Source organism: Condylostylus longicornis, unplaced genomic scaffold (assembly GCF_029603195.1).
Source record: "Condylostylus longicornis isolate FDR11 unplaced genomic scaffold, ASM2960319v2 ptg000125l, whole genome shotgun sequence".
Taxonomy (NCBI): Eukaryota; Metazoa; Arthropoda; class Insecta; order Diptera; family Dolichopodidae; genus Condylostylus; species Condylostylus longicornis.
The window spans coordinates 718,353-740,479 of NW_026578093.1; the positions used below are offsets into that span (position 1 = coordinate 718,353).

Consider the following 22,127-nt stretch of genomic DNA (forward strand, 5'->3'; position numbering starts at 1 on the left):
AAATATATGCCTACTGATGAAACGAAGATTTTAAAGAAAGTAAAACATATGTATGAAGCTGATGGCGATTTTGGGCTTGAAAAATTGAAACTATACAAATGTTGAAAATAGGAACATTTCAGAGTTTTTAATATGTCATAATTGACAACTAATTTGTATTATATTATTCCTTTTTTTTATATTACAATTAATTATATTTCTCATTCTATTTTTAACTTCCGATTCCGACTAATAAAGTACTAAAACCAACACTAATGTGTTTTGAATATGGATCAAAATGCGTCCCAAATCGAATAATAAGTAGAGGTGGGTCAAAATGCGTTCCAAATCGAATAATAAGTAGAGGTGGATCAAAACGACATCTACGTATCCATAAAACTAAACTGATAACATATACTGGAAGATCAGCCTCAGAAACCTGTGAAAGTAGTCGTAATACAAAAATCGTGAAAGTAGCTTATACATTTTTTTAGTGGTATTCCTTATGTATGTTTTTTGATGATACGAGTAATATACATACGTTCTATAAATATTATCATAATTCGACTTAAAAAAATTCAATGCTTTATGCAATGTATTAGCTTTTCCTACATAAGAAAAAAAATCTGATGTGATCACCACATAACCGACCGCAATGTGTATTGTCTAGTTAAGTGAAAATGTTACAGAACATTATAAAAATATCTGTAAAATACTTCTTTTCAATTTTTAGGACATTAGTAAGCCTATAGTTAACATACCTAGAAGAATGAAAATTTGGCTCTTACTAGAATTTCGTTTTGTACTACCCGAATTCCCTGAAATGCTCGCCAGTTAGTTTCAGTAACAACCAGAACTCAAATATCAAATTTCAAGAAATTCCATCAATTCGTTCCGTAGATATGGTGAAAAATGTAAAAAAGGCCCGCAGATCAGTTTTCGAGCCCTGATCTTTCCAAATAAATTTATATGTTAATTGGTTTAGTACGAAGAATTTAAATATTAAATTTCAATGAAACCGGTTGTTTATTTCTCTTTATATACGCAAAAATGTATACTTGGCCCGTAGTAAACGTCCAGTTGCTGACGCCTGATTTCTTCTAAAAGTTCATAATAAAAATTATGAAATTTCAAGCAAATCGGTAGAATATATTCTTTAAAATGGTCAAAAATGTAAAATAGGCCCGCTAAAAAGTGCAGTTGCCGAGGCCTGATATATCACAAAAGTTGATCAATCCGTGCTATAGTCGAAATAAACTTACATATAAAATTTCATCAAAATCGGTTCAGCCGAACTTGAGATACACGCGTGCATTTAGACTTCCCTACTATGGGGAAGTGCATTCCAACCGAAAACTCGATATGCAAAATTTGTTGCTACCAATTGTATACACAATACGGTCGGTAAAAATTAATTTTTTTGCTTTAAAGGTACATAACCCGTTTTTTCTTCTCTTAAGGTAAAAATGAAATTTAAAAAAATACTTTACACATGCTTTCTGTTATTTCTGGTTACCAGGTAAATTAAAATATAAAGATAATGTATTTTAACTACGTACACCTGACTGCTCTTCAAGAGAACCCCGGCAAGTCCAACAAACTCTTGTTTTCTTCCCTTAATAAATTTCACCGAATAAGTTCGGACCAACAAACCACTATCTCCTTCTCTACACCGACACCAGTTCACTCAACACCTTACAAATACAACAACTTTACAGGCAAGATCAACAAACAACTCATCAACAACCTTAACCGGAAGTTCTGTTATTCTTAAAGTTTAATACTTATCATTCTCGGATTGCGAAATCTGGTTTTTCAGTTCTTTCTTGCTATTCGAATTGTTTCAAAATTGAGAGGGTCGGTTCTTTCAAATATTTAGGCTTGCTAATTGACTCAAAATTTAATTGGTCATAAAACAACTTTACCACATTGGTTTGTATTGTTCCTATAATATTTCCAAAAATATCTATTATGCTCTATTTCGCCTTAAATTATAGTTTCCCATTGTATGTTTGGGTTGGTTCATGTGTCAAAAAGGTGCGCTTAGGCTAATTTGTAGGAAGCCGCGGCTTACTGCAAGCTTTGATTTATTTGTTGATGGGCGCATATTACCACTCACAACCTTATATTATTTCAGAGTTTTGCTCATTTTTTTAATGAGGTCTGTCATATACATACATAAATATTCCTAATTACAGAAGATCTTATTTTTGTAACTTTTACTGTATAATGAAATAGTACAAATTTAAAACAGCTTGCCTCACATCGTAAGAAAAATTCGTATATTCCCTTTTTTTCTTAATAAGATTAGAATCTGGTTACGGGGCTTGAACTTTAATGTACGAGAAGATTTGGTTAGAAGAAATCTTGTATATTAAAGTTCAAAAAAATGTAGTATAATTAATTGTTGGTTACTCTTATAGTTTTCTTATGAGTCGAAAGTTATTTCTTATACTTTCTAAAAAATTGTTCATGGATTTTTTTTCATTATAGTTAGAGTTTGTAACTACTTGAAGGAGTCATCTGCGGTATGGACATATATATATATATTCTTGCTCAGCGTAAAATTCTGCGTCGATTTAGACATGTCCGTCTGTCCGTCCATCCGTCCGTCCGTCCGTCCGATCGCACGATAACTCAAAAACGAATAATGCAATCGACACCAAACTTTCATAAGTTTTTTCTTTTGTGCCAAGGACGAGTCCTATTGTTATTGGTTTAATCCGGACAACGGGTTCGGGTAGCTGCCATACAACTCAAAGAGTTTATTTTACATATTTCAAAAACTAATAAAGCTATAAATATAAAATTTTGTATACATGTGTCCAATTATATTCTACATATGCTCTGAAAATTATAATGGGATAGCTGCACCGGTTCGGGTGGCTGCCATACAACTCCAACAGCAAATTTTTTATATTCGGAAAAATAATAAAGTCAGATTCATGAAACTTGGCAGTCATGTGTCCAATTATAGGTCAAATATATTTGTGAAGTTTTAGAGGAATTGCCTGACAGGTTCGGGTACCTGCCATACAACTCCAGAAGCTAATTTTAAATATTTGGAAAAATAATTTAGTCAGATACATGAAACTTGACAGTTGTGTGTCGAGTTATAGGTCAGATATATTTCTGAATTTGGTTAAATTGTTCTACAGCTACGAGTAGCTCCCATACAAGTCCAAAAGTTTAAATATTTGGAAAAATAAAGTCAGATTCATGAAACTTGGCAGTTGTGTGTCCAGTTATAAATCTGACATGTCCGTGAAATTTCTATAGAATGGTTTCACAGGTTTGAGTAATTGCTATAAAACAACGAAAGGTGCAGGGTATAATTCAGTCGGTTTATACCGACTGAAACGTTTTTACTTGTTTTTATTTTATTTTGAATGATGAAAAGAGGAAAAAAATTAAAATAAATTATATTATGATTTTGTATTATCATTTTTTCCCATCAATATTATTATTGTTAAAATTTTATTTAGATAGTCATGTTTTAGTCGTTCGCCACGTATTATTTTATCAATGGAACGATATTTAATATTTCATTATTATAAATTTGTTAGTTTTCCTAAATATGTACATACATATGTATATATTTAGCTTGCAATATTATTGTATTTTTTAATAATGAAATAAAGATTAACTGAATTATATAATACATATATTAATACATTCAACAAAATGCGGAAAAAATAATGTAATTATTTTGATTTACCACTTGTTATTAACCTGGTGACCTAGTTAAAAATTTCCCCATGTCCGAGTGCCAGAATCTCTATTAAGGACGATCTACATTCATAAAACTAAAATTTAGATATTATCATATTTTCTACAATTTAGATTTTAAATTTTAGGTTTATGAAACATTTTAGGTTGAATTGAAAGTATAATAAACAAACACGATTATTTTTGTAGCTATTGACTGAAATACAATTAATACTGAGAAAAATAATAAAATCGAAAAATAGCTTTTGCTGCCCAAATGTAAAGCAATACCTTATTTTTTGAATTAATCATTCTTGTCAACGTAATATTGTATGATATTCCAATTGGTTTCTTAATTTATTTTTTATGGAAACCAAAAAATGAAAATTAAAAATAATAATTTACATTTCAATTATTTTTATATTTTTATATAATAATTGAAATGTAAATTATTATATAAAAATAATTTACATGTGCCTTAATAAAAAAACATATACATAAAGAACCAAATGATGAATTGTCATACAAAAATTTGTTTTAAAATGAACTAAATTTAAATGTACAAGATAATCCATTTTGAAAGACATATTCCTAAACGTCAACCCTAATAAGAAATTTTCAGGAACATCAAGAAATAAAGTTACTTCAGTAAGATTTTAACCTGTATAACAATTATGTTATCTATTTTTGAAATTGAAGAAAAAAATCAACTTAATAGATATAATTATGAATTTTAAATATTCTTATTTGCTCTAGGTGCCTAAAATTTAAAAATTTTCGAATTTCGACTACATCTGAGGCTCAAGGAAGGGTAGGACTCAGGACCACATCAAAATACTGGCCGCCGTATCAAAATACATGAATGCAGTTTCATGCACCCTATTCATATATTCAACGGTTTTATACTTATAATACACCTTTCTTTGCAATCGTAATTAATTAGTACCACTCCTACTTAACAAATTCCAAGGCTGACGGCCAGATACTGCGATGACCGAAGGATCTTCGTGGAAGTCTTATGAAGTTCAACATACTTTGTCCTATACCAGAAATGTAATTTATAAAATAAAACATGTTTTCCTTTTTTATATTTACTTCTCTTACTATGTATAATAATAAAGACATAAGTTTATTATCATCTACATTTTAAAAATCGAAATACAAAACATTTCTCAAAAATATAAAAAAAACAAAATAAAAAAATCTTTGATATATAGCTAAATGATTGTTAATGATAATTTCTTTAGCAACTTGATGATAAATACATATGAATGTATTTATAACCTAGCTCTACCGTTTTGAACATCATCAAAATCTTTTTGCGTGAATTCTTTATATATACCATCATTATGTAAAAAAAATAATTTATCTTTGATTTTATGTAAATTATATCCTTCAGTTTGTAAATCACGTTTTTTTAATTTGAATGTTCCGGTCATAGACAGCTCTGGTAATATTCTAATGAATATTGGCCTGGCATATGGTGGTAAACTACCTTTAATACCAGCTGATAGTTCTTCGATATTTAATTGATTATCGGCGTCAACAATTGCTGCCATACCGGCTCGACCTTCGACATGTGGGATCTGTAAAAACCAAAATAAACTAACGTTTGAAAATAACTGTTTTTGATATTACTTTTCTACCTCAACACCATAAACAACACAATCATGTAATCCAGCTACATTACTTATAACGGCTTCAACTTCAGATGTTGCAACATTCTCACCACGCCATCTAAATGTGTCACCAGTACGGTCTTTAAAGTAAAAGTACCCAAGAATATCTTGGACAAGAATATCTCCTGAATTGAAATACATATCACCTTTAGTGAACACATCTCGAATTATTTTTTTTTCGGAAGCTTTCTAAGTATAGGAATTAAAAAAATCATTCATGTTAGCTAAAACATATTTTTTAATAATACCTCATCTGCATATCCGTTAAATGCACTAACAGCAACTCTAGGGTTAATTCTTCCAATAAAGACACCTGCCTCACCGGGTCGGCATTGTATACACCTTCCTTTACTGTTCCTAATAGGTTCGCCACTGCCTTCATCACATTTAATCAAACTAAGCGGATAAAATGGCTTGGCAAAATTTGGGCAAAACCCGACGGCACCGACATGGTTATCCAAATTTACTGGTAGTTTACAAATAATTAAGGTTTTTGTCAATAAACACAAGCAAAATTATATTTACATAAATTGGAGTTTCCTTCTGTTGAACCATAAAATTCCGCGACGCGCGGAATATTAAACCGACCAACGAATTGTTTCCATATTTGCGGCCTTAGACCATTGCCTAAAATCACTTCAATATTATGTTTTGTATCTGTTGGCTTCGGTGGCACGGCTAACAAATATCGGCATAATTCGCCAATATATTGAGCAATATTGCAATTATATTTAATACAATCGGTCCAGTAATTCGAAGCAGAAAACTTTCGGCGAACGGTCATAGATGAACCAACACACAAAACTGCTCCAACACCTAGAACGCCACCGGCGGTGTGGTATAATGGTAATGGATTATATATATTATCTCTTGCAGTTACGCGTATCATATGTGTAAAGCCGGTGGTCATGAACATGTATCTGTAAAATATAAATAATTATTTCAAATTGGAAATAAATTTTTATTCCCATTTGATTTTTCAATTGACAAAAAAAAAGTCAAGAACCTTAAATTTGTTATCACAGCTGCTTTGGGCATACCAGTTGTACCAGATGTATATATGTAAACTAATTTGTCTCGTGGTTGTGTTTTATTAATTTCTTCATTTAAATCTGTAGTTTTATGTTCCTTTAATTCTTCTAATAAATCAATTGATCCTAATAATAAAAAAATAAGTAAGAAAAAACATTTTATGCAATGATTCAACTAAATTAGCCATACCATTATATGTTGGAAGCTTTGGATCATCCCTTTGCTTTTCATCTGTAAATTGAAATACTGGAATATTTTTAATTCCATCGTCATTTTTAATATCGTTTAAGGCTGTAATTGAGATAAATAATTTTTTTATTCCGTACGATCTTGGTTAAAACATTTACCGTCTATTAGTTCAGCGCCAACAATAATGGCTTTTGAATTTACGACTTTTATTGAATGTAATAAGGTTTCCTTACGTAAATTATGGTTTATTAAAGCTGTTACAATACCAATTTTCGACAAACCTAACCATAAAAATGGATATTCTGGACGAGTTTCACATAATAGAGCAACTGTATCTCCTCTCTTGAAGTTTTTCATTTTGAAATATGATCCCAATTTGTTACTTAAATCTTCCCCATCCTGAAATGTTACACGTACATCATCCATAACGAATGCTGTTTTTGTTGGATATCTTATAGCTGTTCTTTTATATAATTTTGCAACATTTAATTTTTTGTACTCCCATATGGCTAATTTAATATTAAAAGTAATGAATAAGGCAGCCGCACTAAAATATAATATAAAAAAATAAATATTATCATTATACCATGTAAGTACGAGGACGATTTTATAACGTTGAATTTCGTGGCTCTAAAAAGATGACTCTTATTATTACGAGCTCACTTTATGAAAGTAGAGAAAACTAATCGAAGGTTTTTTTTTAAAGGTAGAGAAAGATAATTTCGGTTCATCGCAAAACATTAATTTTAGCAAAAGAAAAATTTTAAAAAATAAATGGAAACATATAAGTTGTTTAAGGAGTTTCCTTTAGAATTATATCAATGAATCATATAAGTTGTTTAAGGAGTTTCCTTTAGAATTAGCAAATGCAGAATTTTTGAGTGGAGAAATAATGTGAAAAGACCGCAATGTGAAAGTATAGTGTTTTGATTTAATATTAACTCTATAAACTCTTATATAAATAACATGAGTTTGCGATGAAACAACGCTTGTGTGGAAATCTAATTTTTTAAATGAATTAAAAACGTTAGGAAATTATTGAAAAAAGATTCTCCAAAAACAAATTTCATTTTGGTACACTCATACAAAATGTTATTTAAAGTAGCAGAATAATTAAATCGGTCACATATTTCTACACAAAAAGAACAATATTTACGATAAATAAATACTCACCATGCATTTCTTGGTAATGTTACAACATTAGCATAAACATATTTAATACGATCACCAGTTAACAAATAACATAAAAATACTAAATGCAAAGCTAATAATATTGGGTTGTTATAAAGAACCAATAAGCTAATTAACCCATACATAACTACACCGAGGAATGTAGCATTTTTTTGTTTAAAGTTCAGTTCCAGCAACATGCTGTACTAAAATGCTAGAAGAAATATTTGAACCAACTTTCAACCTCTTAATGATTTAACTATTGCAATTAATATAACTGTTTAAATGTATCACACTATCGTTGATGCCACTGGAAAAAAAAAAATAAAAACATTAATTTAGTTAATGTATAAATAAAAAATAAATATCAATTATAATCAATGTACATAGATATGTTAATGTACTTGGGCACATAAGAGGTTCAATAATGAGTAAAATATTATCACAAATAAACACACTGAAAAGATGTTCAATATATGCCGGAAAATGCATCTTACAAAAAAAAAGTTACTAAAAAAGACACAAAATATGTCTTTTATAAAACAAGTTTCACTCATTTTTAGTATAAAAAGTAATTAAAATTTGCTATTTTTTTGCTACGAAATTTATAAAGATTACAGATTACTTTTACATAAATAGTCGCATGAAATCAACATATTGAAAGTGAATTCAAAAACAAACACCAGAATAAGGTAACATAGAATAATTCATAAAAGGTGACAAGGTTAAGTTCCGTCATGAATACACAATTTTGAATATAAGATAACATAAATTTGGAAAACTTTTTACGTTAGTGTACTATAAATAATAAAGTAAAAACAATGATTCAAGTTCAAATTTAATAGTAGACTAATACTGAATGTGTATAAATGTATAATAACAATTTAGTCTTACAGTAGTCTCCTGATAATTGCGACCTCCTGAAACATTCAATGGTATTCCACTTTTAAAATAAGGAGCAACTTTAGTTTTAATATATACATACATACATATATTTTACAGCTAAATATTCCTGGATCGATGAATTGTTCAACATGATTTTACAATTTATGGTCCAATATACTTTCCGTAAAATAAAATTAATTTTATCGCTTTGCTTTATTTTATATGTTTTTGTTTTAATTTATTTTATAAATTTTTGATTAATCAATGTCTTCCACAAATATTTTTCAACCGCAGAAAAGTTTGTGACAAAATTTGTAAGGGTAGTTTTAGGACAGTTACCAATGTATCGAAAATCCTCAACATTTATTTGAAAAGATGAAGAAGAGTAAGATTCGGCGAAAAAGTTACGCAAAAATTCAGAAATAGTTTGGGAATTATTACTTGTATTCTCGCAGAATTTTAAAAATGTTGGATAACTATCAATAATAACTAGCTTTGGTGATATCACCTGTATCAAGATTTAATATTACTCTAAATCAGTGATGAGCAACCAGCGGCCCGACAAATTTTTTTTTTGCGACTTAAAAAAACATTACGTTTGTTTCACTTATTCACTTATTTACTTATTGTTTAAAAAAAAGATTTCTCAAAGACAATATTTTTTTTGGTTAAATGTTGGCTTTTCGCAGTATGCTCAATGCGTACTCAGATATTTTGTACACTGTTTTGTTTCAACACAGTCTAAAAAATTTAATTCAATATACATACATATGTATTTCTTATACGAATTATTAACTTTAGCATGGTTTGAATCGGTTAATTTTCATCAATACAAAAAAATAATAAAATAAATTTGATAAAATTTTAAAAAAATTTAAAAACCACGTTTAAATTACGCTCAATATTGTAACATATTTTTACAGCACTTTTGGGTAGTGTCTTCGGAAGTACGTATCCTTGCGAACCGCTTTTTTCAAAAATGAAAATTATCAAAAACTCAGCTGGAAATCGACTGAATGATAAAAGGTTGGAAAGCTGTTTACGTGTCGCAGTTTCTAATGCACCGCAAATATTTCTAAACTTGTCGACAAGAAACAGTGTCAAATTTCTCATTAAAACTTTTAATACTTATTTTTATTTTTTCTTATTATAATTTTTCAATCACTATTTTTATAAATGTGTAAACTTAAACACAAGAGAATAATTATAATATCTAAGACACATTCAATAAACATTTAAAAAAAACTACAAAATGTCTTGAAATTATTTATTACTGAAATTAAATTTACTTATTACTGAAACTAGAAAATAAATCTGCTATAATTGCGGCCCGTGAAATGATTGCTTTTTCTCATTTAGCCCAATTTAAAAAAAAGGTTGTTTATCACTCCTCTAGATGGTTCATTGTTTGCAGTTTTCACAGATAGAAATATAAGCGATGTAATCGGGCGTTTATTTTCTCCATTATTTTAATTGTGACTACTATAATTTATTCTTCACATGTGAGTTAGGTATCGCCAATAGTTTTTGAGAGATGACGTTTTACATCCATGCAAAGTCAACATCTATGTGAATAAATGGTTTGGAAATGGTTATTCTGGCCACAGATAGATCACTAATACGTAATGTGTTTGAATGAGCGTTATATCGGCGATATGTGACACTCTGCTTTTTTCATTTCTTGTTTATATCCTTATGTGCTGATAACAGCACTGGTTTTTCCACTTTTTAAAAAGGGAAACGCTTTTGATGTAACAATTATAGGCTTATATAAATTTTTATGCAGAAATGCAGAAAGCAGACAAGAGTAAACAAAGGTCTGCCTTCTAAAAAATTTTTGAGAGGGCAATAAAAAGTGGTTTTGTGAGTTACTTAGAGAAACACTTCACTTCTAGAATTCAGTAATATTCCATTTAGTTTCAGGAGTAGCATGTCAATTCAGCAGGCTTCGCTTGAATTCTGTGGCGAGTTGTATACGAATACCAATTGTATATCAATTCTACATGTTCCGCTCTAGTTGCAGATATCACGAAAGCGTTTGATACAGTTCGGCATTGCTTCTTTCTAATAGAAAACAAATGATGCCCCTAAATTATTGTTCTAGGTCTGTTATGTATCTGAAAGTGGATGTGCCCCCGGGATTTTATTTTTAATTTTCATTGATTCAATTTTAAGCCTCCCTTTTAGGGATAATGTTACTGCATTTGCCGATATCGTGGCATTTTCTTATTGCTTATTAATGTGGATGATATAAATCATAATCTGGATCTTGTATACTAAAACTATCCTAAAACTAGATCATAATCTGGATCTACTTTTTTGACATTGAGCTAGTTATAAGTAATAAAACTAAAGTAATGCATTTTGGTTTTATTGGCTATTTACTTTCGGATTTTCATGTCAAATATCTCTGTCCAATTTGTGATAAATTTCCACCTTTTAATAATTTTGAAGTTTGTTCCTACGATGAGTCTAGATCTTGTAGCGATGGTTGCTCCGCAATTGAATATGCAAGTGAATTTAAATGCCTGGGTCTCTTTTTTGAATAATTGGTCACATAATTGTAATTATTCAAGAAATATTTTATGAATATTACAAGAAATCTGTACAATTTGAGGTTTCATTGTTCTGCCAAAGCATTGGGGGTGTTTTCCTATGCTATTGTTTGTTGAGGTGGATGTTATTTCAGTAAAATTTATTCTTTCGTGGTCCCCCAAAAGCGGGCTGACTCTGAGTAAAAATAGGCGTGCGCATAGTTTCACTTTTTTAACTTTAAATAATTTGCTTTAATCTGGTTCTTTAGTTTTTTTATATTTTTACCGACCGTATTGTTTAAACAATAGGTAGGTTATGTGATGGCAACAAATTTTGCATATCGAGTTTTCGGTGGGAATGCACTTCTCCATAGTAGGGAAGTGTAAGTAAACTATTTTTAGCAACCTGTCGGTCCGTCGGTCTGTCGGTCTGTGTGTGCACGCGTGTATTTCAAGTTCGGCTGAACCGATTTTGATGAAATTTTATATGTAAGTTTATTTCCACCATGGCACGGGTTGATCAAACTTTGGTATATCTCAGGCCTCGGGAACTTCACTTTTTAGCGGGACTGTTTTACATTTTTGACCATTTCAAAGAAACTATTGAACCGATTTGCTTGAAATTTCATATATAAGCTTCGCTCGACCGGCCGCGAAAATTCCTATGTTTTGGAAGAAATCAGGCATCGGCAACTAGATGTTTACTACGGGCCAAGCATACACTTTTGTGTATATAAAGAGAAATAATCAACCGATTTCATTGAAACTTAATACATAAATTCCTCGTATTGAAACAATGAACATATATATTTTTTGGAAAGATCAGAGCTCGAAAACTGATTTGCGGGCCGATTTTACATTTTTTACCATTTTGAAGAAAATATTCAATCGATTTACTTGAAATTTCATATGTGAGCTTTGCTCGATCGTCCGCGAAAATTCCTAACTTTTGAAAGAAATCAGGCATCAGCAACTGGACGTTTACTACGGGCCAAATATACATTTTTGTGTATATAAAGAGAAATATTCAACCGATTTCATTGAAATTTAATATTTGAATTCTTCATATTAAAACAATGAACATGTAAGTTTTTTGGAAAGATCAGGGCTCGACAACTGATCTGCGGGCCGATTTTACATGTTTCACCATATCTTCGGAACGAATTGATGGAATTTCTTGAAATTTGATATTTGAGTTCTGGTTGTTACCGAAACTATGGTGAGCATTTCAGGGAATTCGAGTAGCACAAAGCGAAATTCTACTAAGAGCCAAATTTACATTTTTCTAGGTATGTTAACTATAAGCTTGCTAATGTCCTAAAAATTGGAAAGAAGTATTTAACAGACATTTTTATAATATTCTCTAACACTTTCATTTAACTGGACAATACACAATGCGGTCGGTTATGTGCTGACCACATCAGGTTTTTTAAATTTTATATCATTATTGAATTTAGTCGACATTTTTCAATTGATTTCAATTACTTTTTCATCTTCAATTTCATTTTTATTTTCAAAATTTTATTTTTCTTTTTATTTCATATTACTGTTATAATGAATTTCTTTTTTTTTTTGATAAAGCTAAATATTTTTAATACGTATTAGCTAATAACATTGTTAATTAATTTTGTTTATTAATATTAAAAATATATTATTCGCAACTGGTTAAATGATAATAACAAAAACTGTTTTACAACTTATTTTGCTTTTTCTATTTATATATTTTGTGTTTCTGAAATGTTATAGTTGTAAGGTGGAAATGTTATGTGAAATGGAAAAATAATTGTGTTTGAAATTATTGTCGATATTTGCTCTTCGCAATCTTCCTCTCACTCATATAATGTTCTTGCGTTTTGAACTGGTACCATTCTTGTAATTCGGTGTTGTACATTCTATTTTAGCTACTTCACCTTGTCATAGTATTCAGTTTTGAAATACGTGTGGTCACTCCAGAACTCGTTTATTACTAAGTCGTTGATGTTGAACGGTTTCCGTAATTTGTTGAGTTTCTCTAGTCTAGATGTTCTGCGGGCTCCTTTAAAGTGAATCAGTAACTCTTCGATGTCTTTTCCAAACACCTTCTGTTTGGCAGCAGTTTCATCCAGATTTAAATTTTATGAAATTTTTTAATAGAGCCCCCACAATGTTAAAAAGTTTAAATGAGAAACTTCTTGTTGTTTGGTTCGACATTAATTAATTTATTTATTATAAATCTGACTTATTTATACGAAAATTATACTACTTAAACTAATTGTTTCCCACAGAAATAGATCAGTAAGCAATTTGATGTGTTTATAAAGTTCATAAATATCCCATATTAACTTACGTATAATACCGGTTTCAATTTTACTTAGGGTAAAATTAACAAACAAAAAGTTATAAATTGACTCCTACGGGAAATATTATGTATGGGAAAATATTTACAACGACTAACTTTAACTTTTGCAAATACATGTGTGTTAATATTAAACTACCACAAATTAAAGTTTTAGCCATTTTTTTTGGAGTTTAAATTAATGAAAAAATAATAATAATAAAAAAAACTTAGAATTGTGTTAATATTTGTTGTTACACAGCATTCATGTATAGCAAAAAACACAACACCTCTAGTATAGTTCTTTGCGGAACTTCATTACCGATAAATTCAGTGCGTGATAAATAACCATTCACATTAACTCTTTGCATTTCGCCTTTCAAGTAACTTTCGCACCAATGCTATTCAGTGTCACTTATACTTTGAATTTGGACAGCAACGCATTTATGTCTTTAATGCTCTTTTAAAAGTCAGAAAACCTGCAGTTATAGATGAATTGTTCTTTTTTTCCAACTTCCAATCATATAAAAAGAAAATAAAGACGATTTCGCAAGAACTTTCGTAATTACCCCTGAATCCATGCTGTTTGTTAATAATGTATTGCTTCATTCAAGTGTTGACAAAATTGTAAATTTACAAGCTCTTCTAAAATTTTTGTATGAGATGGTCTAAACTCATTTGTTACTTTTGGATGATTTATTTTTGGTATAAACAAAATAAAAAGCACAGGTCAAATAAGCAAAAGCATATAACCAAAGCATCACTATAGTGTCCTTCCATGGTAAAGGGAAAACCCCTAGCTTCATCGAAAAATTAATAATGTGCAACAAAATGTCTCCTAAATAATTAAAAATCTATCATTAACTTCTACCCATTCTTTATTAGCCCAATTTTTTATGCATTGCTTTAAGTATGAATTCAATAAAAATTTAAAGAGGGATTTAGCTTATTAAGGAAATTATTATTGACAAAAATTTAAAAAAACGATCGTTTTTTAAACGTACTGCTTCGAAGCAGTACATTATGTCCAGGTTTATGTTGATGATATAGTTATCATCGTTAGGGATAAGTTAAAGGGGACTCTCTGCGACAAAGTCCAGATGCACCAACGGATCGCGCAGGATTGGTGTGGCATTATTGGTTTCAGACTTAACCCGAGCAAGGATCATATTGTGGATGTATACCATGGTGGGGTTGTCGATTTTTACATATGGAGCAGTGACATGAGGGAGAATGGTGGCATTTGTAAGCTTTTAGCTAACATACCTAGAATAATGTAAATTTGGCTCTTGGTAGAGATTCGCTTTGTGCCATTCGAATTCGCTGAAAAGCTCGTCTATTAGTTTCGGTTATATCTAAAATCAAATATCAAATTTCAAAAAATTCCATGAATCCATTCCGTAGATATGGTGAAAATTGTGAAGTCGGCCCCCAGTTCGGTTTCCGAGCCCTAATCGTTCCAAAAAATTTATATGTTCATTGTTTTAACACTCCAAATTCAAATAATCAATTTCAAGAAAATTGATTGATTATTTCTTTTTATATGGGCAAAAATCTAAAATTGGCCCGGAAAAAAGTTCAGTTCGTTAGGCCTGGTATATCCCAAAAGTTGATGAATCCGTGGCATAGTCAAAACAAACTCACATATAAAATTTCATGAAAATCGGTTCAGGCGAACTTGAGATACACGTCTGTGTATCTCTTATTTATGCTTCCCTACTATGGAGAGGTACGTTCCCACCGAAAACTCGATGTGCAAAATTTGTTACCATCACATCATCTCCCTTATTGTATACAATACGGTCGGTAAAAGGATTAGTAACCTAATCTTAAAAAGCAACTAATCTTATTATGTTTTTAAACTATTTAATTAATCATGCCAAGCAACTTGTTTATCAAAAAGAATTTTTTTTTTAAAAATGAAACCTTCTGACATGATCAAGAACATCACACGTTCCGACAGCTGTAAGATTTTAAAAATTTTACTTTACAAAACTTGAAAAAAGCCTTAAACATTCAGAAAATAAAAACGTCATCATCTTCCCGCATTTTTATTTAAAAAGTATTATCCCAGACGCTTTGTATGCAAAAACTTAGATAGACCTAATAATAGACCGATTCATAATATATGGGCGGATATTAGAAAAACGAAATGTGAAACATTTTTGCACTAATAAAATTTAAAAATACTATAATAACTAAAACTGATGCCTTATGTATCTCTTTGGCCATCAAGCTCAGAGAGAAAATCAAAAATAAATTCCAAATTTATATGGAGTTTAAATGGAAAGGGAACGGAATTTATTTTTGTAAAGGACATTGATCAATATTTTTAGTTCCACCGATTCTAAATATTTTTTTAAATTTAGAATTTAAATTTCAAAAAAATCGGTTGGTAAATTCCATCTGAAAAATGGATTAAAAAAAAAATTGCAATTTTTAGCGCTGACAACCTTTCTTGTCTTCCAAATTGAAGGGTACTAAATTACAGAGTTGCAACTTCAGCTTGGAGGCCTGCTAGATATATTACATGTATGGCAAAAACTATAAAAGTTATAACTAAAAAAAAAAAGAGAATTCTAAAAAATGTTAAAATCAAAAGTGAAATTTTAATATAAGATTGCTAAGATTTTCGAAACAAATTACTTAAAAATACAAGGTAACAAATTTAAGTACGTAAGTATCTCCGTTTAAATATAAATTTAGCTCTAACGCACAATATTCTGCACGAAGAAATAAAAACTAAATTCAATTTCTTGCATTCAACACCAAATTTATTTGAAATATGTATAATAAGAATAGCTAGTTTCTGCTTTTTGGGCGATAATTGACTGCACAGACATTATTAGAAATAATAGACTTATTAATTAATTTGTTACAATATAGTTATGATCACTGTTAACTATGCTATGTTTGAACATACTAAAAAGAAGAAAATTTGTAAATTTCTCTTTATTTAGAAAAATCAAGTTATTTTATTAATTGTAAATAGGTATATTTTTGCAAAACCGAGAATAGATAATTTGATTATACGTATACATAATATTCATTATTTTAAATTTAAGTGCAGAAATTCTAAATTTACGTGTGGAACAAAAGAAAATTTTTATTTGAACACCCCAAATTAATAAGTTCGTCTGCAAACGAAAATTCTACGCTAATTAATCCAAATTAGTAAGTTCTTCCGCAAATGAATATTTCAACGCTAAATATAATCCAATATCTAATAATTCGATAATATTTTATTAATCTAATATTTAATAAAATTGTTTAATATCTAATATAAAAGATAACATTTAATATTATCTAATAAGAATAACAAACAATCTATAATTGGTATCCACCTACTTTGTTATAAATTTGGTAACATTTCAACTTTAAAGTAAACATTAAAAAGATGCCTTTCATATCAATTATATTAATACAATTTCTCTGCAATTATTAAACATACATTTGTTATAATTTTATTTGTTTTTGCCTATTTAACTTATATAAATCTATACTACCATATATAATTCATACGCAACAGAATTTGATAAGATTTCTAAAAAATCTTATCAAATTTTTTATTCTACATATAAAATTAAGTGGAAAAAATAAAAGCATTTAATGATATATGAAATTAAATTAAAAATATTATGAATAAAATAAAATTAAATTAAAAATAGATTATGAAATTAAAAATATAAAAATTTTTATTGGTTTATAATCACAATTATATATTACTTTAACAATTATTTTAACTTTCGGTAAAATTTTGAATGTAAAAATTGAATACTTTTTTCATTTTTAAATAACAGTTTAGGATTAATTTATTAAACTTTAAATTTTTAAGGTTTATTGGAATAAAATTGAATTAGAATTTTTACTATTAAATTATACTATTTATTTAATACTAATTAATTTTCAATTAAATAAACCCTTGTTTTTAAACAAGTTCTATAACCAACTAAAATGCGAATGAAAAGCAAATATTGATTTCGAATCGCAATTTTAGTTTAAACTGGAGGAAAAAAATATAAAAACTTAACTAAAACAGAAGTACATCTTATATTTATGGGAACATAACCACCACCCTATGAACATATTTTTTTTGCTTGTTTGATGTATTAACTTTGAAATTATACAAAATAATAATCATAAACATACAAAAATAAAGAAAATATATGGTTTCCATATGAAGTCTTACATTTCGAAAAATGATGATATAAATTAAAAAATGTAAAAGGCTAAAATTTCAAAAAAAATTTATTATTACGGTGTAAATAAAAGAAAATTCTTAAAAGAAAAATAAAATTTACCTAAAAATGTTTTTGCGTCATTTTGCTTATTTTTCATGTCAAATACATCATACATATACTAAATATATGAATGTATGATTCAGCGAATAAGATAGTATTATACAGAGAAAATATTTGAAGCTAATTTTAAAGAGCACATTTTGAATGAGCATATTAATCATTGTAAAGAAATTCATTTGAAGAGCACATTGAATGTACGATTAAGCAAATAAGCTATATAGAGTGTAAATCTTGGAGTGCATTTGAAGGCCATTTTTAAAGTAAGGTTATGTACTTAACGTGTTTTCCAAATTACTAAGCTTTTACTTTTGATAAAAATTTCATATCAAAATCATCCACGTTGGAATAGTTCTTCTAAATTAATTTGTGTTAAGAAAAATAAAAGAAATCACTTTCTTCTTTCGTTGTTGCCGATTCGCGTTGTGCAAATTAAATGATATTTTAAAAGAAAACATGGATGTTGATCATTCATTTTCAAAATAAAATTTAGTAAAAAGCTACCAAGAACTAGAATATTAGACTGTATGTATTTATTGCAGGATTTACCTATGTAGCGCAGATTGAAAACTTTTGAGTAAAAATAAATAATTGTTATAAATTGTTCTTGAATTTACATATTTTGTATAGCAATCATCAATTTCTTTTGAATGCTGTCAACTATTTCCGAAATTTCGAGCATGAATAGCACTTACTTTTTTATTCTACAAGTTTCAAATTACAGTTTGCACTCCAGATTAACGAAAGTATGTAGTGGGTCCGCTCCTGGTGTTAAAATTTATAATAATTTTACTTTAAGTTTAAGTTTTAATTGCATTAGTTTGGACGTCTAGATTCTCTAAATACAACGTAGAAGAGTCAAAAATGAAAAATATGTATATATACGAAAAAACAGAGGTCAAGTACATAGAATTGCTGTTTTTTGCACGTAAGTTTCCAAAATACTTTAAATAAATTAACAAGACTTTTCCTCTTTGTATGGTTTTAACTAAGACTTATTTTGAGTCAAAAATATTTATCTAATAGCATGCTGTACAATGTTTATATTTATTTTTATAATGAGCAAATTAAGTACAACCTTGACATAACAAAAACATCAAGACCCGGACACTACTTTTTTGTGAATATAAGTGGTAAAACTGCGAATCTTTTTATTACAAAATGTCATTTCTGAGTCATCTTTATTTATTTATTTTTTTTTTTTTGAAAAAAATGAATATTTTTGCCTATTTTCATTTCGAGTTTTTTATGAAAAAAATTGACTAAAACCTAATACTTTTCAACTTTAAAATTTTATCAGAAGTCTGTTTGTTTATCCAGTACAGATGTGCTGTTTCCTATTTTGTTATGACGGTGATTTAACATAGTGTTATTTATTTCGAAATATTTTAATTTACTTTAAAAGTTTATTGATTTTTAGTTTTTTTATTTCCAATTTACTTAATTATAATTTTTTATATGTTTAATTTGGTTATTCACATTAATAACGGTGTGATAGTTTTATATTATGCTTAACCGGCATTTGGGTTCAGTTATTTATACAGATAAGTTTATTTTTTACTAATATCATACATAATAGTACATGAGTTTTAGATGAATAAATCGAAATTAATAAAAACTTTTTTTTTTGAAAATGGACATCAAAGAACATAAAAAGCATAAATCAAATAAGTCCCTATCTACATATGTAAATTCATTAACAAAAATCTGATGTGGTCACATCAGATAATACATCAGTGCACATAACCGACCGTAATGTGTATTGTCTAGTTGAGTGAAAGTGTTAGAGAATATTATAAAAATGTCTGTTAAATACTTCTTTCCAATTTTTAGGACATTAGCAAGCTTATAGTTAACATACCTAGAAAAATCTAAATTTGGCTCTTAGTAGAGTTTCGCTTTGTTTCCGAATTTCCTGAAATGCTCGCTATTTAGTTTCGGTAACAACCAGAACTCAAATATCAAATTTCAAGAAATTCCATCAATTCGTTCCGTAGATGTGGTGAAAAATGTAAAAACGACCCGCAGATCAGTTTTCGAGCCCTGATCTTTCCAAAAAATTTATATGTTAATTGTTTTAGTACGGAGAATTAAAATATTAAATTTCAATGAAATCGGTTAATTATTTCTCTTTATATACACAAAAATGTATATTTGGCCCGTAGTAAACGTCCAGTTGCTGATGCCTGATTTCTTTTAAAAGTTAGGGCTTTTGGGAACGGTCGAGCAAAGTTTATATATGAAATTTCAAGAAAATCAGTTGAATATTTTCTTCAAAATGTTCAAAAATGTAAAACAGGTCCGCTAAAAAGTGCAGTTCCCGAGGCCTGATATCCCAAAAGTTGATCAATCCGTGCCATGGTGGAAATAAACTTACATATAAAATTTCTTTAAAATCGGTTCAGCAGAACTTGAGATACACGCGTACACACAGACCGACAGGTTGCTAAAAATAGTTTAAAACGCGTGTGTATCTCAAGTTTGGCTGAATCGGTTTTAATGAAATTTTGTATGTACGTTTATTAATATATGTACATATATAATATTCTGAAGCACTTTCACTTAATCAGACAATACACATTGCAGTCGGTTATGTGCTGACACATCAGATTTTTTTTATTAGTTTTGACTATTCTGCAACAATTAAGTAAATATCAATATTAGAATATTTAAACAAAATATACTTATTCAACTAATAAATAAATCAATATTTTATTTATGAAAATATATAATTAAATAATTTTGGCGCTTTCCCACATTGGATCGAAAATACGTAAAAAATAATTTAAAAATAGATGTTAAAGTTCTAGAAACAAAAATAACAAAAGAATACGATTAAAAAAAATTATATTGAACTTTTCAAACAAAAGAAACTGAAAAGCTAAAAAAATTAAATCTTTCCAAATTTTTCACGTTGGCCTATCTGTTTAAAGATACTATTTTTCTTAAAACAATATGGGCAGGTACAAATTCCACGTAGTTTTCACAGAATCTTAGTGAGCATTCACATACTGTATGAAAATCTATTTTCACAAAAAAAGTTTGACCTATTTAATTCGCTAAAATGTAGTACTATATGTGCATGTATGTACGATGTGGTACCGATCACTGTCATAGATATCACAAATATCATGAATATCTTTATCGTGTGTGTCGTTTTATTGTTTGTATACTAAACTTTTCATCATTTCTTCTCAGGAAAAATATTTTTTTGAGAAAAATATCAACAGTAGAGAATTTTCACTTTCCATTAAAAAATGATACATTTTAATAAAAAGTGTTTAGAAAAATGGTACATTTAGCGTACCATGTCAAGTAAGTGTACCATTTTACGTGCTACAAATTGAATAGTTCTCTTTTTTAAAAATACACACATATGCAAAAATATTAAGAATACTTGTCCTTATAGGAGTTAATAGTATTACAAAGTCTTAAATAAAGATGCCTGTGTAAAGGTACACTAAATCTGTTCATAGTTACTTACGTTATACATAAGTATGCTAGTTGCCTACCGACTTACATTAAATACCTCTATTCAAGGCGTAAAAACATTTGGCTTTTGTTATTTTTTTCTTTTACCAATAATGTTGTTTATATAGTTTAAATGGAAACATTGTCCCATTTCAAACGCAAAGTTAAAGAGCAAATTATAATAGTTATTTTTTCGTATTTACACAACAAAATAATTTTTTTTGCATCTTGTGAAATTTTATAAAGTGGCTTTTAGAGAAGACCTGGTAATTAGTAAACAATACGTACATATGTGGGTGTGTTTTGTTGTGTAGGTGTTACAGCTAATCTAGTCATGAGGACAAAATGTTGAAGATACATTTAAAATCGAACAAGTATTATTAAACAAAATTTGTCAACAAAATTAGTTAAGTTTATCTTTATTAACTTGCCCAGTACACACCATTAAAACTTTTGCTTAACTTCTTTCAATATTCACTACTAATTTATTAGATTTAAAATAATAATTCTTTAAACTTTCAAATTAACTTAAAAATTTTTTTTTGTTATTCAAAAGTTGAATATACATATTTCTGTCATCTGTATTTACATATTCTAGAACAAATCAAATAAGGAGAATCTATTCAGATTTTACGTAAAATTTAAACCAATTAACTAAACTAAAACATTGAAAACGTCAAAAGTACAAACAAGAATGAAAAGTAATTCGCGACATTAACGATCAGAAAAGTGACATCTTCAGTTAAAAATCTACAACGATAACTAACTTTAAAATATTTGTAATTTGTATATGCAAGAAAATTAGAATTCATATAATGGACAACAAGAACGAAGTGTCAGCGGAAGGTAAATAAACACATATTCAGCC

General features: G+C 28.7%; 1 protein-coding gene across 4 annotated transcripts in view; it reads right to left on the minus strand.

The window, feature by feature from the left end:
- Positions 1 to 4,773: 4,773 nt before the first annotated feature.
- Positions 4,774 to 22,127, minus strand: part of LOC129614889 (long-chain fatty acid transport protein 4) — a 46,367-nt gene continuing 29,013 nt past the window's right edge. The window contains exons 1-9 of one of the 4 annotated variants that reach the window (XM_055529844.1): positions 21,702 to 21,848; positions 7,761 to 8,067; positions 6,746 to 7,134; positions 6,588 to 6,689; positions 6,373 to 6,523; positions 5,892 to 6,286; positions 5,615 to 5,832; positions 5,334 to 5,555; positions 4,774 to 5,273 (exon numbers count right to left, since the gene is read on the minus strand). In XM_055529844.1, the coding sequence (XP_055385819.1) occupies positions 4,965 to 5,273; positions 5,334 to 5,555; positions 5,615 to 5,832; positions 5,892 to 6,286; positions 6,373 to 6,523; positions 6,588 to 6,689; positions 6,746 to 7,134; positions 7,761 to 7,957 (1,983 nt within the window). In that variant the 5' untranslated portion in view covers positions 7,958 to 8,067; positions 21,702 to 21,848 and the 3' untranslated portion in view covers positions 4,774 to 4,964. Of the gene's footprint in view, positions 5,274 to 5,333; positions 5,556 to 5,614; positions 5,833 to 5,891; positions 6,287 to 6,372; positions 6,524 to 6,587; positions 6,690 to 6,745; positions 7,135 to 7,760; positions 8,068 to 17,216; positions 17,373 to 21,547; positions 21,679 to 21,701; positions 21,849 to 22,127 lie in introns of those variants that run through there. The other 3 variants (XM_055529845.1, XM_055529843.1, XM_055529841.1) reach the window with 3 other exon arrangements.